General features: G+C 45.9%; 1 protein-coding gene and 1 long non-coding RNA gene across 4 annotated transcripts; both read left to right on the top strand.

Annotated features, from left to right (window-relative positions):
• Window positions 1-3195: 3195 nt before the first annotated feature.
• On the top strand, window positions 3196-9932 carry LOC148378385 (janus kinase and microtubule-interacting protein 3-like). 3 transcript variants are annotated; one of them, XM_088367938.1, is made up of 3 exons: window positions 3196-3358; window positions 9425-9487; window positions 9574-9932. In XM_088367938.1, the coding sequence occupies exons 1-3, from the start codon at window positions 3233-3235 to the stop codon at window positions 9697-9699; spliced, it is 315 nt and encodes a 104-aa protein (XP_088224064.1). In that variant the 5' UTR covers window positions 3196-3232; the 3' UTR covers window positions 9700-9932. The 3 variants fall into 3 exon arrangements, 1 of the variants encoding a protein (XP_088224064.1); XR_015855939.1 differs by lacking the exons at window positions 9425-9487; window positions 9574-9932 and adding an exon at window positions 6130-6301; XR_015855938.1 differs by lacking the exons at window positions 9425-9487; window positions 9574-9932 and adding an exon at window positions 3441-4054.
• Window positions 8434-9292, top strand: LOC148378386 (uncharacterized). The gene is made up of 3 exons (XR_015855948.1): window positions 8434-8500; window positions 8637-8741; window positions 8886-9292. It is a non-coding gene; the product is annotated as an uncharacterized LOC148378386 (long non-coding RNA).
• Window positions 9933-19020: the final 9088 nt, after the last annotated feature.

The following is a 19020-nucleotide window of genomic DNA, read 5'->3' as shown; positions in this document are numbered from 1 at the left end:
ATCCTGCACTGAACAACACCACCCCGCACTGAACAACACGATCCCGCATTGAACAACACCATCCCGCACTGAACAACACCATGCCGCACTGAACAACACCATTCCGCACTGAACAACACCATGCCGCACTGAACAACACCATGCCGCACTGAACAACACCATGCCGCACTGAACAACACCATGCCGCACTGAACAACATTATGCCGCACTGAACAACACCATGCCGCACTGAACAACACCATCCCGCACTGAACAACACCATGCCGCATTGAACAACACCATGCCGCACTGAACAACACCATCCTGCACTGAACAACACCATCCCGCACTAAACAACACCATGCCGCACTGAACAACATTATGGCGCACTGGACAACATTATGCCGCACTGAACAACACCATGCCGCACTGAACAACACCATGCCGCACTGAACAACACCATGCCGCACTGAACAACACCATGCCGCACTGAACAACATTATGCCGCACTGAACAACACCATGCCGCACTGAACAACACCATGCCGCACTGAACAACACGATCCCGCATTGAACAACACCATCCTGCACTGAACAACACCATGCCGCACTGAACAACACCATGCCGCACTGAACAACACCATTCCGCACTGAACAACACCATGCCGCACTGAACAACACCATCCTGCACTGAAGAACACCATCCCGCACTGAACAACACCATGCCGCATTGAACAACACCATGCCGCACTGAACAACACCATCCTGCACTGAACAACACCATGCCGCACTGAACAACACCATGCCGCACTGAACAACACCATGCCGCACTGAACAACATTATGCCGCACTGAACAACATTATGCCGCACTAAACAACATTATGTCGCACTGAACAACACCATGCCGCACTGAACAACACCATGCTGCACTGAACAACATTATGCCGCACTGAACAACACGATCCCGCATTGAACAACACCATCCCGCAGTGAACAACACCATGCCGCAGTGAACAACACCATGCCGCATTGAACAACACCATGCCGCACTGAACAACACCATGCTGCACTGAACAACATTATGCTGCACTGAACAACACCATGCCGCACTGAACAACACCATGCCGCACTGAACAACACCATGCCGCACTGAACAACACCATGCCGCACTGAACAACACCATGCCGCAATGAACAACACCATCCCGCAATGAACAACACCATGCCGCACTGAACAACACCTTTCCACACTGAACAACACCATGCCGCACTGAACAACACCATGCCGCACTGAACAACACCATGCCGCACTGAACAACACCATGCCGCACTGAACAACACCATGCCGCAATGAACAACACCATCCCGCAATGAACAACACCATGCCGCATTGAACAACACCATGCCGCACTGAACAACACCATCCCGCACTGAACAACACCACCCCGCACTGAACAACACGATCCCGCATTGAACAACACCATCCCGGACTGAACAACACCATGCCGCACTGAACAACACCATTCCGCACTGAACAACACCATGCCGCACTGAACAACACCATGCCGCACTGAACAACACCATGCCGCACTGAACAACACCATGCCGCACTGAACAACATTATGCCGCACTGAACAACACCATGCCGCACTGAACAACACCATCCCGCACTGAACAACACCATGCCGCATTGAACAACACCGTGCCGCACTGAACAACACCATCCTGCACTGAACAACACCATGCCGCACTGAACAACACCATGCCGCACTGAACAACATTATGCCGCACTGAACAACATTATGCCGCACTGAACAACACCATGCCGCACTGAACAACACCATGCCGCACTGAACAACACCATGCCGCACTGAACAACACGACGTCGCACTGAACAACACGACGCCGCACAGAACAACACGACGCCGCACAGAATAACACAATACCGCACAGAACAACACAATACCGCACAAACAGTTTTAGATAATATTACGTCGCAGTCATGTGACGCGGACATGACGTCAATAGGCGGAACTCACGGCAAAATTATAATCCGTGGGCGTGGCTTGCAACAGGAAGTAGGAAAGCGGCAGTTCTGGCAAACAAGACACAGCTGTTAGTAACACGATGACTAACAAGGCAAATATTTTTGTTTTCAGCTTGCAACTTGACCGTCTAGAGCGTACAAGGTAATTACAACTGTTTTTTTTTAGCCCTGAAAAGCAAGGGAGTGTGGCGTTTGGGAGGAATGTCGAACTCGGCGTCTGCTTCCAGCCACAGACGCCAAATTTCGACGATTATTTCGACTGGTCAACGGTTGTAAATTATTGCGTTGACTAAAAACTTTATTTAACTCTACTCTTAACTTTGCCGTTTCAGATATGCGGGTATTACACCGCGGAAATGACGTCAATAGGCTGAACTCTCGCCAAAATCCAAATCTGTGGGCGCAATGGCCTTGAGCGAGACACCGGATACAAACACGACGATTATCAACAGAAATATCTTTATTTTCCGCTTGCAAGTGGACCGTCTAGAGCGTACACGGTAAGTACAACTCATTGTGTTTAAAAAGATTTACGTTTGTGTAGTTTGCGTTGCGTTGTATCTGTGAATGTTGGTTGAGGCTAAATGTTAATGTTTAATTTCATTCCTTTAGGTTCCACGGTGTTTGTTGGCTGTATGTTTTCCACTGCAAGAAGAGGCTCGTATCATTGACCAGCAGGAGCTACAATGGTGAGTACCCCTTTCGTCTTCCATTTATGTTAAACACTTCCTATTTCATGTCTAACAGTACTCGATTTAACAAATAACCATAAATAAATACAGTGTGGGCAGTCACGTTAACATATGTGATTATCCTGCCTAATATGTTTATCACAAATATGTCACTAATCACTAATATGTTTATTTGTTTATCACAACACCTTTGGACCTTCAGCAATCGATTATTTACCTTCATCTACATAGAGACAGAACGATGGTGTCTTAAACATCTCATTCATTTCACCAAATAACTTCACGCAGGTGGATAACGGCCGTCACGGTCACGCTATGTTGCGTGATGCAGTTTTGAAGAACCAAATGCATTTATTCAATGAATAAGTCAAGCTAGTTCTATGTTTATGATGTTGTAAGTTACGGTACCGATTGAAGTTGAGTTCGAAGCCAGTGGAAAACAGCGCTGCGTTTGTGCTCTCCAGGTACAAATGTTGTGATCTCTGACTGACGACCGGGCGAGACTCGAGTAAGAGATGTCCAAACGAGCTCCGGCAGGGCGGGCCAAGGCGGAGCGAACGGACGCCCTTCAGGCCGCCAATGACGAGCTGAGAACCAAACTGATGGACGTCCAGTTAGAACTTCAGCAGGAGAAGAACAAGGTGAAAACCTCAACAGACAGACACTGCCTGCCTCCCTGCCTGCCTCCCTGCCTGCCTCCCTGCCTGCCTCCCTCCCTCCCAGTTTTCCCGATGTAGATTAGACATGCGTGTGCCATGACTGTGTCAGCCTACATCAACAAATGCACCGAGGACGTCAGCACCACTAAGAATATCATCACCCGGGGCAACCAACGACCCTGGATGACTGAGGAGGTACGTCAAACGCTACGAGCGCGGAACTCTGCCTTCAAGTCTGGCGACAAGGAGACACTGAGGACAGCGAGAGCCAACTTGAACCGTGCCATCAGGATAGCGAAGCGAGACCGCAGTCGAAAATTTCAGGATCGTTTCCACGACGTCAAAAACATCAGGAGTATGTGGCAAGGCATACGGGCGATTACAGACTACAACTCACCCTCCCCCCCCCCGGTGGGTGTAGTTGATGCTGACTTTCTAAATGGTCTAAATAACTTCTTTGGGAGGTTCGAGGCACTAAACGGCACTCCAGCAGTTAAAACTGTCCCCCATCAGGAAGAGGAGGTACTCTGCCTTGACTCCGCCGATGTGTTGAAGACCCTGAGGAGAGTCAACCCCTGTAAGGCCCCTGGCCCCGACAACATTCCTGGGCGTGTGTTCAGGGAATGTGCAAGTCATCTGGCTGGGGTCATCACAGACATTTTTAACACCTCGCTGGGCCAAGCCACAGTGCCGGCGTGCTTTAAGACTGCCTCCATCATTCCGGTGCCGAAGAAACCTCAAATCACCTCATTTAATGATTACCGGCCTGTTGCACTGACTCCGGTTATGATGAAGTGCTTCGAAAGGCTGCTTAAAGGTCACATCGTTTCCAGACTCCCCCTATTATTTGACCCGTTCCAGTTTGCCGACCGGCAAAACCGCTCCACTCAGGACGCCATCTCCTCCGTTCTTCACCTGAGCCTGGCTCACCTGGAGGAGAAGAACACCCATGTGCGGAGGCTGTTCCTGGACTTCAGCTCAGCGTTTAACACCATCATCCCACAGCATCTGGTAGGAAAATTGGAACACCTGGGCTTCAACACCCCCCTTCGCAACTGGCTGCTAGACTTCCTCACCAACAGACCTCAGTCAGTCCGGGTCGGACAGAACACCTCTGATGTCATCACCCTCAGCACAGGCTCCCTTCAGGGCTGCGTCCTGAGCCCCCTGCTGTGCACCCTGATGACACACGACTGCGTCCTCAGGTTCACCACCAATCACATCGTGAAGTCAGCAGACGACACAACGGTGGTGGGGCTCATCAGAGACAACAACGACCTGGACTACAGAGAGGAGGTGGAGCAGCTGGTGGGCTGGTGCAGAGAAAACAGCCTGATCCTGAATGAGGAGAAGATGAAGGAGATCATCGTCGACTTCAGGAAAAAACAGCCTCACCACGCTCCACTGATCATCAACAGCTCAGCTGTGGAGGTGGTCAGCACCACCAAATTCCTGGGGGTCCACATCACAGAAGACCTCACCTGGACTATGAACACTACGGCACTGGTCAAGAGGGCACAGAAGCGCTTGTACTTCCTGCGGAGGATGAGGAGAGCCCACCTGCCCCCACCCATCATGAGGACGTTCTACAGGAGCACCATAGAGAGCATTCTGACAAGCTGTCTCTCTGTGTGGTGTGGAGGCTGCACCGCCTCCGATTGGAAGAACGTGAGGAGAGTGGTGAGGACAGCAGAGAGGATCATAGGGGCTCCTCTTCCCTCCATTCAGGACATTTCATCTCAGCTCTGCATGTCCCGTGCCCGTAACATCATCAATGACCCATCACACCCCCACCATGGACTGTTCTCCCTGCTGCCCTCTGGGAAGAGGTTTGCAGCATCCGCTGCAGGTCCACCAGGTTCTGCAACAGCTTTTTCCCTGCTGTCATCAGACTGTTGAACACTAGAACTGTTGAGCTCTAAACTGAACTCTGCATCACACATTCACAGAACTGTACTTTATGACACTACGGACCTCTATCTTGCACTATCTCGCACTACCAACTTTACTGAACTTGTATAAACCCTTTAAATAGAAGTTTAATACATGGTTTAGCATTCCTCTGCACACTCTTGAATACTGTTTTGCCTACTTGCACTATTGCATAATTATCACTGCTGCACTTTATACTTATTTTTAATATATATATATATATATATATATATAGTATATATGTATATATATATATTTTCATAGGATATGTTACTTCTATTCAACTGCAATATCACTACTTTGTTGTAAGACGTATGCAACGGAATTTCGTTTTGTATGCACCATGTGCAGACAAGATGACAATAAAGTTTGTCTAAGTCTAAGTCATGTCAGGTCAGCTGTCTGGAGAGAGAGAGAAGTCAGGACCTGCGGGCGGAGCACCACCGTGCCACCGCCGCCATGACGGAACTCAAAAGCAAACTCCATGAGGAGAAGCAGAAAGAGTTAGCCATTACCAGGGAGACATTACTGCGGCAGCATGAAATGGAGCTGATGAGAGTGATCAAAATCAAAGATGGAGAGATCCAGCGACTGAATGCCTTGGTCCTCAGCCTGAGGGACGGCTCCATGGACAAGGTGATCCGCTCTATCCGTGTCTGACTATCCGCACGCCACGTCGGGCTTCGATGCGGCCGCTACCGTATTGTGTAGCTTGTCCCCAGTAAGCGTCGCGGCGCTCCGTTGCGGTCTCAACGGCCCGGTGTGGCGCAATGTCTGCTCAGGTGAGGAGGGGGGGCGCTTTGCTGGCGGAGGTGGAGGAGACGCGGCGGTGTCGGGAGACCGAGCGGTGTCGCCTCCACCAGGAGCGCGGAAGAAGCCCTGGCAGCGGCCCAGCAGGCCTGGCAGTCCCGAGCGGCCGAGCTCCGATCGGCTCATCACCAGCATCGGGAGGAGCTGAGCCGAACCAAGAGAGACTGCGAGAGGGAGATCCGCCGACTGGTAGGACTGATCAGATGCGCGGTGCGTGGCTATGTTCCCAATTTCGTTGTATACCTGCAGTGCAATGACACCTAAGGCATTCTATTCTATTCTATTTCACAAGAAGAAAATGTCCGGTTGCTCGCTTCGCTTTTGTCACAGCAAAGGTGTTCTAGTCGATTCAAGAAAAAAATTGGCCGGTTGCTCTCTTTGTTTTTGTCACAATTCTGGCAAATGAGTTTGCCCGCCTGCCTGAGCGCTCCCCGTTTGTACATCCAGACGGATGAGATCAAGCTGAAAGACAGAGCGGTTAGTGTTTTGGATGAAGCCCTGGGGCCGGCCACGTCCACCGCCTTCAGCTGCAGACTCAGGCTGCCGAGCAGCAGATCGCTGCCCTGAGGGATTCCCAAAGGGCGGGCCTAAACTACCCTGGAAGTGGGGTCAACGCCGCTACTAGCAATCCTCTTCATTGCGTAAGCCACCTCATCACACACTTGCAGTACGCATGACTTAGTTCGTTGCTGGAGGAAGGTAGCACAAAAACAGTTTTGAACTTTGAACGAGTGCTTGTGTGTGTGTGTTGCGGGGCGTTTTCAGTCTCAGGAGGATCGGGACACGCGACGGTTTCATCTGAAAATCGCTGAGCTCAGCGCAGTCATCAGGAAACTGGAGGATCGAAACGCCCTGCTTTCTGAAGAGCGCAATGAACTGGTAATTTATTGACGGCACGCTTGAAGGTTTGCGCTACGTTTGATGCGCGCCATCCAGCGAGGCACCCATTGCGCTTGCTTATTAGTTGAGCGGCGCAGCGAGTCGGTTGCCTGGTAGATGTCTTTTATTGGGAGCCAAAGCCACGATTCCGTTCAAACCGATGCAAAAGGAATGGATACGTTCTGGCCCGCGTGTTGTGCGTCTTTCACATCCCGCACTTCATGCTTGCAGCTAAAGCGACTGAGAGAAACAGAAAGCCAGTTTCTGCCACTCCTGTACAAAAACAAACGCCTGAGCAGGAAGAATGAAGAACTCTCGCTGGTGCTGTGTCGCCTTGAAAACAAAGTGCGCTTTGTCACCCAGGAGAACGAGGAGATGGCAAGCTTGGTAAGTCGACGCGGACAATGGCGGCGTGCCAACAGAGTCCACTGCATTTGTGTTCCACAGAGAAGGCCTAGTTCGCTCAATGACCTGGACCGCGGTTGCGGCCAGCAGGACGGTGAAATGGAGTTCCTTCAAGTTGTGGAGCAGCGGCACATCATCGACGACTTGTCCAAGGTCTTCAGGCAGGCGACTCGGTGCACGTACGGCAGCGCCGCGCTCGCTCGCTGTCGCCAGGAAACCTTTTCCGTCCAAAGCTTGGCCGGCGGCCGCCATCCAAAAAATTGGCCCCTTAAATTCCGACCTTTCAAGCAGGAGCATTGTGCGCACGCGTTTGAACACGCTTTAGACTTGTTTTGCCGTTTTCAGCAGCTCAAAGCTCCCGTTTTGTCAGCGCCTTTGCCACTCGCTGTGCGCTGAAAACGACGGACTTGCCCGGCTGCTCAGCCCGTCAACCATGAGCCGCGAGCGCGACGTCATTGTCCGTAGGCAGCTAGTGGCAAAATGCACCCTGTTAGAGTTGCGCTCGCTCCAACTTATTTTGCAAGAACCACACGGGAGACAAGTAAGTTCTTTTGGACACCTGCAGGTGGAGAGTCCATCCGTTGTACGAATGAAGTCTGACTCTCGGCTCCTGCACGAGCATTTTAATTAAGAGAAACAGGGTGGGTGTAAGAGTGGATTGAATAGAGGAAGCCCTTGACCTCTAGTCAAAACATAGCAAGGGGTGTTTTACGACTTTGTGTAGGAAGGGATAAGCGATAGGGATAAATAAGGGATAAATAATATTATTTATTACAGGTCGCAGTCAAAGTCAAAGCAACACAATGATACGATAAAGATAATCTGGAAAACCCTGACACACCCTGTAGTTGTCACTTTTGGAAAAGACGAGCGTCCCTCCAATCATCGCCGGTGACGTGTTTTTCAGGCTCTGGAGACAGGAGCTCATGTCAGAAATGTCATTGTGAGTCGCGTTTGTTTCTGCGCCGGAGCCGTTCGTTCCCTTTGCATCCAAAGAATCTCAAAGGCGGATTATTTGTGTCGACAGGAGAGAGATTTGCTGCTACGATACCGACGTCGAGAATCTCTGAGGAGGAACAAAGCGTGAGGTCCTGCAAGGTGAGTCTGTTTGTTTGCGGCTGCTTGGTGTTGCGCAAGATGAAATGGCCTTTTTCTCGCTATCGTTCCTCTCGTCGATTCATCGTGAGGTGTCGCTTCAGTTTGTTCAGAGAGATGTTTGCTTCCGCGCCCGCAGGTCATCGAAACATTTTACGGCTACGACGAAGACGTGTTGGTGGACTCGGACGGATCGTCCTTGTCTTTTCACACCGACAGAACCCCCGACACGGAACCCGAAGAGGTAGCCCGCCATTTCTGCCAGCGTATTGACACCAAACATTCCTCTTCAGCCTGGAATCGGACTCGTCTTTGCGTCGCGGGTGCTTTGTCGCCGGTCTGACTGATTCTGGTACTAGTGCTGTGTTGCATTGGTGTGTGCATGAAGAGGCGGAGCTTCGCTACCGCCAGCTGACGCAAGAATATCAAGCGCTGCAACGAGCCTACGCTCTGCTAGCCCAGACCAGCGAAAGGGGACTACGACGCCGAGAAGGAGATCAAGGTGGCGCCCCTTCCCGCAACCCCCGGCCGGGTCGCAGCCTCCCCGTTCTCACCCAGCCTCGGGTGTTCTCTGGTCTGAAAGGAGGAGGAGGAGCCTCCCTCCTCCTCCTTTCAGACCAGAGAAAAGCTGATGGTAGAAATGGGTCACTATCAAAGCAGAGTAGCAGATCTGGAGTCAGCGCTGAAGCAACAAGGACAGGTAAGCTCATCAATGAGCACACCTTTTTCTCAGACAAAATAGCTACATTCTTCAGTCACTCATCCGTCTGGCATTACTGGACCAACCCCCCCCCCCCCCCCCCCCCCCCCCCGAACGTGGCTGGGAAAATGCGGAGAAAAGCAAATGTCATTTTCCAGTCAACCAAAGAATTTGTGGATGAAAATGACACAACATTCCAAAGCTGTCCACGCGTTTGTCTCTTCTAGAATGTCAAGTGGGTGGAGGAGAAGCAGCTGCTGCGTCAGAGCAATCAGCAGTTGGCCGAAAAGGTGACGGAAAGAAAGGCGCTGGGCGGAGTCGCTTGGCGTCACACCTGTCGGGAAGCCCCGCAGATGAGGTCTGACTGTCTTTTCAGGTCAGGCGGATGGAGGCGGAAGAAGCGCGTCTGAAAGAGCACATCCAGGATATCCGAGACCAAAACGAACTGCTTGAGTTCCGCATCCTGGAGCTGGAGGTGGGAAGACTCGCACAAGCGTGTTGAGGCCAGAGATGTGACGGACGGACGGACGGACGGACGGACGGATGCATGCCTCTGCCTTTCAGGAGAGGGAGTGGCGCTCCCCCGTCTTGAAGTTTCTGCAAGTCCGTTTCCCAGACGGCCTCAGCCCTTTGCAGATCTACTGCGAGGCCGAGGGCGTGAGCGTACGTAAGGCGTCCCTCGCAACCCTAACCTTAACCCGAGGTCCCAGAACACCTTACATTGCTCCTTGCGCCTTTCCCCCGGACATCGTCATCAGTGATCTGATGAAGAAGCTGGACATCCTGGGCTATAACGCCGTAAGTGTATGTCGAACTCCTTATGTTCGCACTCCACGAGACTCGGCGGCTCAAATGTGACTTTTGGAAGGCTTTGCGCTGAAAGAAGCTTGTTGACGCTGTGCCTTTGGGCTCTTGCAGAATCTCACCAACGAGGAGCAGGTGGTCGTGATTCACGCCAGGACCCTTCTCACCCTAGCCGAGAAGGTAACGCGCACGTCCACGCACGCTCTCGCATTCTGCTTATGTGACAGCAGCCTTTCCTCAGTGGTTAGAATACATCAAAGTGACCAAGTCAGCACTTCAACAGAAGATGTTGGACATTGAAAGTGAGAAGGTAGACAGACACGCGACATCAGCCAAGGGGAACTCCGGCAATGTGCCCCAACAATTCTGACCTTGAGCTGTGCTAGGATATGTTCTGCAAGCAGAAGGGCTACCTGGATGAAGAGTTGGACTTCAGGAAGTGTTCCATGGACCAGGCTCATAAGGTAAGCCGCCCTCAAATCTCCCGCCGGACCACTGATGGACGAGGATTGCGGCCCAGAGGATCCTGGAGCTGGAGGCCATGTTGTACGAGGCGCTACCGCAGCGGGACTGCCCCGCCACGGACGGCGAAAAAGCCAGCCACGCTGGCGTGAATGACGTGCTGACGGCGGATCAGAGAGAAGAGCTTAGGAGCGCCGTGGACCAATGGAAGCGAGCCCTGATGTGCGAGTTGAGGGAGCGCGACGCTTGCATCCTCCAAGAGAGAATGGATCTGCTGCACAGCGCGCAACAGGTAAGGGCCCAAAGCCAGCCCGGCACTTACTTGCACGCTTACTGGCTTTTGAATGCCACTTTCCATTTGTCCGTCCTAGAGGAACAAAGAGCTGAAAGAATTCATCGAAGCTCAGAAGAGACAAATCAAACAATTGGAGGAGAAGTTTCTGTTTCTCTTTCTATTCTTCTCCTTGGCCTTCATTCTGTGGCCCTAACACCAGCTGGTGAGTGAGCTCCAGCGGCACCGCACTCGACACCTCCGATACACTGCCAGCCGGTCTCAGACGTTGGCAGACGCTCCGATGCCAACGTATACCCCCCGCCACGGTGACAGAGGCACCGCGTCACACCGGCGCTCATCCAATCAGAAGGCAGGAAAAGCAAATTCACATGCAGGGCACTTTTGAACCAGAAGAGAGCGCCACAAAAAACGGTTGTTGCCCCAAACGCGCACTAAAAAGGGTCAGAATAACAAGAGTCCCACTGGCCAGCCGGGGCCACCCGTCCAGCTGTTTCTTCAGGGGGGAAAAAAATTGGAGTCACCGGTGAGTACATTTTGCATTTAGCTCTGCTTTTCTGCTTCTGTCTTCAAGTGTGTGGCATCCTGCGATCAAAGAGTCAGCCAACCCCAAAGCGGTTGACCTCAACGTCCCACCACCATGCCTACCAGAGCAGGTGACGTGATGCTTTGGACATCCTTCCGTCTCAGATGCCCAAAAGTACTCTTTGCCACATCTGCGGCAATACGGTGTCTTTTCAAAGGTGCAAATAAATCCAGCGTGGGCGGAACACGCACGTCTTCGGTTTTTCCCGCTTTGTTTGTGTGACAGCTGTTGTGAAAATTTTATACAAATAAAGTTGTATAGTACAGGTTTGGCCAAGCCGCAACTCCCGAACCGCATGCGGCTCTTTTATGTTCATATCAACATTTGTGTGTGTGTGTGTGTGGGGGGGGGGGGGGGGGGGGGGGGGGGTTGTGCGTGTTGGCTTCACTTGAGTTCAATTTGGTATTTTGGTCAAAAGCGCATGTGGTGAAATTCCACAAAGTAGGATGGGCAAACACATTTCTTTAAACTATGAGTGTCAATTGGGCTCTCGAAATGGCAGGGAAAAGATGCACAGCAAAACGAAAATACGTAGATGAACACAGGACGTTTTAATCAGAGTGGGAAAGTTTCTATTTTTTGTTGAACGTGATGGCAAACCATTCTGCCTGATATGTCAGACCTCAGCGCATTTCAAAGATTCAAATCTTCAGCGCCATGCACTTCAGCTCACTCCATGCTAACATTGATCAGGCGTCGAACCCGCATCATCATGCTTAAGAGGTGGCCATGCTAACCAGTGCGCCATTATGTCAACGCATAATAACTAAGTCTACTGGTCAAAACAGCGGTTACTATATGACGTCGCTACGTCGTGGTCACGTGACGCAGACAAGACGTCAATGGACGTGGGCAGAGTTAACTTGTTTAAAAGGGAGTAGGCAGAAGAAATATTTAATTTATTTAAATCTATTTTGAGTGCACACCATTATGCCAATGCATAACAACTGTAAATCTACTAAACAAAACAGCGGTTGCTATATGACATCTGCCACGTCGTGGTCACGTGACATACGTGACGTCGATGGGCGTAACTTTCGCCGGAATTCAAATCCGCGGGGAGAGTTAACTTGTTTAAAAGAGAGTGGGCAGAAGAATTATTTAATTTATTTAAATCTATTTGGTGTGTGCGCCATTATGTCAATGCATAACAACTGTAAGTCTACTAAACAAAACAGCGGTTGCTATTTGACGTCTGCCACGTCGTGGTCACGTGACGCGGACGTGACGTCGACGCCTACTTTACATCCCACCGATCACAGGACTCCTCGGCTGCATAACCGTGCCCCCTTCCCAACCAATCGGATTTGCTATACGCGAAAACGACGCCAATGGAAAGAGCTTCCGCCCAAATTTAAATCCGTGGGCGTGGCTCGCAGCAGGAAGTAGGAAAATGGCGGCGATGTTGACAAAGACACAGCGGATGGTAACATACGACTAACAAGAGAAATATTTTTATTTTCTGCTTGCAACTGGACCGTCCAGAGCGTACACGGTAAGTACAACTCATCGTTTTTAAAAAGAAGTACTTTTGTTGCCCTGAAAAGCGAGTGAGCGTGGCGTTTGTGGGGGACGTCGAATTTCGACGATTCTTTCTGGTCAACGGTTGTAAATGATTGTGTTGATTAAAAAAGAAAACTTGATGTAACTCTACTTTTAACTGCCGTTTCAGATAGATTTGGAATTGCATCACATCCAATTTTGCCTAGAGCGTACACGGTAAGTAACACTCGTTGTGTTTAAGGAGATTTACGTTTGTAATAGCAGAAGTGTAGCCGCGTTGCGTTGTACGTGTGAATGTTGGTCCGGGCGAAATGTTAATGTTTAATTTCATTCCTTTAGGTTCCACGGTGTTTGTTGGCTGCAAGTTTTCCACTGCAAGAAGAGGCTCATATCATTGACCAGGAGCGAGCTACAATGGTGAGTAGCCATAACATTTATGTTAAACACTTCCTATTTCATGTCTAACAGTACTTGATTTAACAAATAACCATAAATAAATACAGTGTGGGCACTGAAGTTAACATATGTGATTATACTGCCTAATCTGTCACCGAGTAGATTGTTGCAAAGTAATATAAGATCCAAAGTTGTAATTCAGAATAGTTTTCAAAAGAAGGCCATTAGAATTATATACAAGTCTGATTACCCCGAACAAGCTATTAATTAAATCACAAATTCTTCAATTCAAAGATTTGGTAGATTATCAGACAAATAATGTCTAACAGTAATTGATTTAACACATCACGATAAGTAGATTGAGTGTGGGCACTCTCAAGTTAACCTATGTGATTATACTGCCTAATCTGTTACAGAGTATGTTGTTGCCAAGTAATGTAGAATAGATCCAAAGTAGTAATCCAGAATAGTTTTGAAGAGGCCATTAGAATGATAAACAAATCTGATTACCTTGAACATAATAACAAGCTAAGTGTTTAATATGTCCTATGAAGTCAAAATTGGGCACCATCATGTGGTGAAATTTGGAATTGCATCACATCCAATTTTGCCTGGGAACAAACAGATTACATAAATCTTAGTTTTGAATAAGCCACTCCTTCTCAAACAAGTAAACTCTGCCCATTTTGCGCAGTAGATGTTCTGTTAATATCTAGTATTTATACAAAGTCATAATTTAAATTGCTTTCAACCTTCATTCATCGGTTCAACCAACATTACTCGCTCTTCTTACCAACTTGTATTGATTTAACTAAGCGTTTAATACTTCCTATCAGGTCTCAAATCGAGATTTGGCAAAATACAATTTCAGCAAATCCAATTTTGCCAGGGAACAAAAATAGATTAAATAAACTAAATAAGTCCTCTTCCCATTAAATAAATCAGAAAAGTCTGTCTTGTAACCAGTCCTCTTCAAACAAGTAAAGTCTGCCCATTTTGTGCCGTAGATTTTGTGTCTATGCCTAGTATTTAAACAAAATCATAATTTAAACGACTTCTTTCCTTCATTCACTTTGGAAATTTGGAATTGCAGCAAATCGAATTTTGGCAGGGAACAAAAATAGATCAATTAAACTAAATAAGTCTTCTTCCCATTAAATAAATTAAAAAAGTCTGTCATGTAACCAGTCCTTTTCAAACAAGTAAAGTCTGCCCATTTTGTGCCGTCGATTTTGTGTTAATGCCTAGTATTTATACAAAATCATAATTTAAAGGACTTCATTCCTTCATTCACTTTGGAAATTTGGAATTGCAGCACATCAAATTTTGCCTGGGAAGAAAAGTAGATTAAATAAATTTAATAAGTCTTACTACTTCCCATTAAATAAATTAAATACGTCTTACTTGTTCCCACTCCTTTTCAAAACAGTAGTTTAAAACGAGGGCCCTTCACTCAATCTTTAACCTCAACCCCGCACGTTGTGTTGTATCTGTGAATGTTGGTTGTGGCCAAATGATAGTTTTCTTTCATTCGTTTAGGTTCCAAGAAAACTTGATGTAACTCTACTTTTAACTGCCGTTTCAGATAAGCGGGTATTACGTCGCAGTCAAATGCCGCGGATATGACGTAATTGCCCGAACCTCCGCCAAAATTCAAATCTGTTGGCGCGATGGCCGTGAGCCACTGAGCAGCGACGATTATCAACAGAAATATCTTTATTTTCTGCTTGCAACTGGACCGTCTAGAGCGTACACGGTAAGTAACACTCATTGTGTTTAAGGAGATTTACGTTTGTAATAGCAGAAGTGTAGCCGCGTTGCGTTGTACGTGTGAAAATTGGTCGAGGCGAAATGTTAATGTTTAATTTCATTCCTTTAGGTTCCACGGTGTTTGTTGGCTGCAAGTTTTCCACTGCAAGAAGAGGCTCGTATCATTGACCAGGAGCGAGCTACAATGGTGAGTAGCCATAACATTTATGTTAAACACTTCCTATTTCATGTCTAACAGTACTTGATTTAACAAATAACCATAAATAAATACAGTGTGGGCACTGAAGTTAACATATGTGATTATACTGCCTAATCTGTCACGGAGTAGATTGTTGCAAAGTAATATAAGATCCAAAGTTGTAATTCAGAATAGTTTTCAAAAGAAGGCCATTAGAATTATATACAAGTCTGATTACCCTGAACAAGCTATTAATTAAATCACAAATTCTTCAATTCAAAGATTTGGTAGATTATCAGACAAATAATGTCTAACAGTAATTGATTTAACACATCACGATAAGTAGATTGAGTGTGGGCACTCTCAAGTTAACATATGTGATTATACTGCCTAATCTGTTACAGAGTATGTTGTTGCCAAGTAATGTAGAATAGATCCAAAGTAGTAATCCAGAATAGTTTTGAAGAGGCCATTAGAATGATAAACAAATCTGATTACCTTGAACATAATAACAAGCTAAGTGTTTAATATGTCCTATGAAGTCAAAATTGGGCACCACCATGTGGTGAAATTTGGAATTGCATCACATCCAATTTTGCCTGGGAACAAACAGATTACATAAATCTTAGTTTTGAATAAGCCACTCCTTCTCAAACAAGTAAACTCTGCCCATTTTGCGCAGTAGATGTTCTGTTAATATCTAGTATTTATACAAAGTCATAATTTAAATTGCTTTCAACCTTCATTCATCGGTTCAACCAACATTACTCGCTCTTATTACCAACTTGTATTGATTTAACTAAGCGTTTAATACTTCCTATCAGGTCTCAAATCGAGATTTGGCAAAATACAATTTCAGCAAATCCAATTTTGCCAGGGAACAAAAATAGATTAAATAAACTAAATAAGTCCTCTTCCCATTAAATAAATCAGAAAAGTCTGTCTTGTAACCAGTCCTCTTCAAACAAGTAAAGTCTGCCCATTTTGTGCCGTAGATTTTGTGTCTATGCCTAGTATTTAAACAAAATCATAATTTAAACGACTTCTTTCCTTCATTCACTTTGGAAATTTGGAATTGCAGCAAATCGAATTTTGGCAGGGAACAAAAATAGATCAATTAAACTAAATAAGTCTTCTTCCCATTAAATAAATTAAAAAAGTCTGTCTTGTAACCAGTCCTTTTCAAACAAGTAAAGTCTGCCCATTTTGTGCCGTCGATTTTGTGTTAATGCCTAGTATTTATACAAAATCATAATTTAAAGGACTTCATTCCTTCATTCACTTTGGAAATTTGGAATTGCAGCACATCAAATTTTGCCTGGGAAGAAAAGTAGATTAAATAAATTTAATAAGTCTTACTACTTCCCATTAAATAAATTAAATACGTCTTACTTGTTCCCACTCCTTTTCAAAACAGTAGTTTAAAACGAGGGCCCTTCACTCAATCTTTAACCCCAACCCCGCACGTTGTGTTGTATCTGTGAATGTTGGTTGTGGCCAAATGATAGTTTTCTTTCATTCGTTTAGGTTCCAAGAAAACTTGATGTAACTCTACTTTTAACTGCCGTTTCAGATAAGCGGGTATTACGTCGCAGTCATGTGCCGTGGATATGACGTAATTGCCCGAACCTCCGCCAAAATTCAAATCTGTTGGCGCGATGGCCGTGAGCCACTGAGCAGCGACGATTATCAACAGAAATATCTTTATTTTCTGCTTGCAACTGGACCGTCTAGAGCGTACACGGTAAGTAACACTCATTGTGTTTAAGGAGATTTACGTTTGTAATAGCAGAAGTGTAGCCGCGTTGCGTTGTACGTGTGAAAATTGGTCGAGGCGAAATGTTAATGTTTAATTTCATTCCTTTAGGTTCCACGGTGTTTGTTGGCTGCAAGTTTTCCACTGCAAGAAGAGGCTCGTATCATTGACCAGGAGCGAGCTACAATGGTGAGTAGCCATAACATTTATGTTAAACACTTCCTATTTCATGTCTAACAGTACTTGATTTAACAAATAACCATAAATAAATACAGTGTGGGCACTGAAGTTAACATATGTGATTATACTGCCTAATCTGTCACGGAGTAGATTGTTGCAAAGTAATATAAGATCCAAAGTTGTAATTCAGAATAGTTTTCAAAAGAAGGCCATTAGAATTATATACAAGTCTGATTACCCTTAACATAACAACAAGCTATTAATTAAATCACAAATTCTTCAATTCAAAGATTTGGTAGATTATCAGACAAATAATGTCTAACAGTAATTGATTTAACACATCACGATAAGTAGATTGAGTGTGGGCACTCTCAAGTTAACAGATATGATTATACTGCCTAATCTGTTACAGAGTATGTTGTTGCCAAGTAATGTAGAATAGATCCAAAGTAGTAATCCAGAATAGTTTTGAAGAGGCCATTAGAATAATAAACAAATCTGATTACCTTGAACATAATAACAAGCTAAGTGTTTAATATGTCCTATGAAGTCAAAATTGGGCACCATCATGTGGTGAAATTTGGAATTGCATCACATCCAATTTTGCCTGGGAACAAACAGATTAAATAAATCTTAGTTTTGAATAAGCCACTCCTTCTCAAACAAGTAAACTCTGCCCATTTCGCGCAGTAGATGTTCTGTTAATATCTAGTATTTATACAAAGTCATAATTTAAATTGCTTTCAACCTTCATTCATCGGTTCAACCAACATTACTCGCTCTTATTACCAACTTGTATTGATTTAACTAAGCGTTTAATACTTCCTATCAGGTCTCAAGGCAAGATTTGGCAAAATACAATTTCAGCAAATCCAATTTTGCCAGGGAACAAAAATAGATTAAATAAACTAAATAAGTCTTCTTCCCATTAAATAAATCAGAAAAGTCTGTCTTGTAACCAGTCCTCTTCAAACAAGTAAAGTCTGCCCATTTTGTGCCGTAGATTTTGTGTCTATGCCTAGTATTTAAACAAAATCATAATTTAAACGACTTCTTTCCTTCATTCACTTTGGAAATTTGGAATTGCAGCAAATCGAATTTTGCCAGGGAACAAAAATAGATCAATTAAACTAAATAAGTCTTCTTCCCATTAAATAAATTAAAAAAGTCTGTCTTGTAACCAGTCCTTTTCAAACAAGTAAAGTCTGCCCATTTTGTGCCGTCGATTTTGTGTTAATGCCTAGTATTTATACAAAATCATAATTTAAAGGACTTCATTCCTTCATTCACTTTGGAAATTTGGAATTGCAGCACATCAAATTTTGCCTGGGAAGAAAAGTAGATTAATAAATTTAATAAGTCTTACTACTTCCCATTAAATAAATTAAATACGTCTTACTTGTTCCCACTCCTTTACAAAAAAGTAGTTTAAAACGAGGTCCCTTCACTCAACCTTTAACCCTATTTATTCACCTTCTAGGCTAAGTGTTAAAGGCTAAGTGTTAAAGGCTAAGTGTTAAAGGCTAAGTGTTAGAGGCTAAGTGCCAGAGGCTAGGCGCCAGAGGCGAGTTTTTGTGGGCTGAAGTTTTAGTGGGGTTAGTGTGAATACAATCCAAAAGAATACAACAGAATACAATACAATAGAATATAATACATAGATTAAATTCAATAGCTCTTACTACTTCCCATTAAATAAATTAAATACGTCTTACTTGTTCCCAATCCTTTTCAAAAAAGTAGTTTAAAACGAGGGCCCTTCACTCAACCTTTAACCTCAACCCCGCACGTCACATTGTGTTGTATCTGTGAATGTTGGTTGTGGCCAAATGATAGTTTTCTTTCATTCGTTTAGGTTCCACGGTGTTTGTTGGCTATGTTTTCCACTGTCAGAAGGAT

The sequence above is a fragment of the Syngnathus floridae genome, unplaced genomic scaffold, assembly GCF_059516105.1.
Source record: "Syngnathus floridae isolate MCC-2025c unplaced genomic scaffold, RoL_Sflo_1.0 HiC_scaffold_47, whole genome shotgun sequence".
In the NCBI taxonomy this organism is placed as follows: Eukaryota; Metazoa; Chordata; class Actinopteri; order Syngnathiformes; family Syngnathidae; genus Syngnathus; species Syngnathus floridae.
The sequence above is the reverse complement of the archived record's forward strand: the minus strand, read 5'-3'. Positions and strand labels throughout refer to the sequence as shown.

Coding starts and splice junctions, on each gene's coding strand:
- LOC148378385 (XM_088367938.1), top strand. CDS start 3,233: ATGTCCAAACGAGCTCCGGCAGGGCGGGCCAAGGCGGAGCGAACGGAC. Junction 3,359..9,424: donor TTCAGCAGGAGAAGAACAAG/GTGAAAACCTCA, acceptor TGTCTCTTCTAG/AATGTCAAGTGGGTGGAGGA. Junction 9,488..9,573: donor ATCAGCAGTTGGCCGAAAAG/GTGACGGAAAGA, acceptor CTGTCTTTTCAG/GTCAGGCGGATGGAGGCGGA.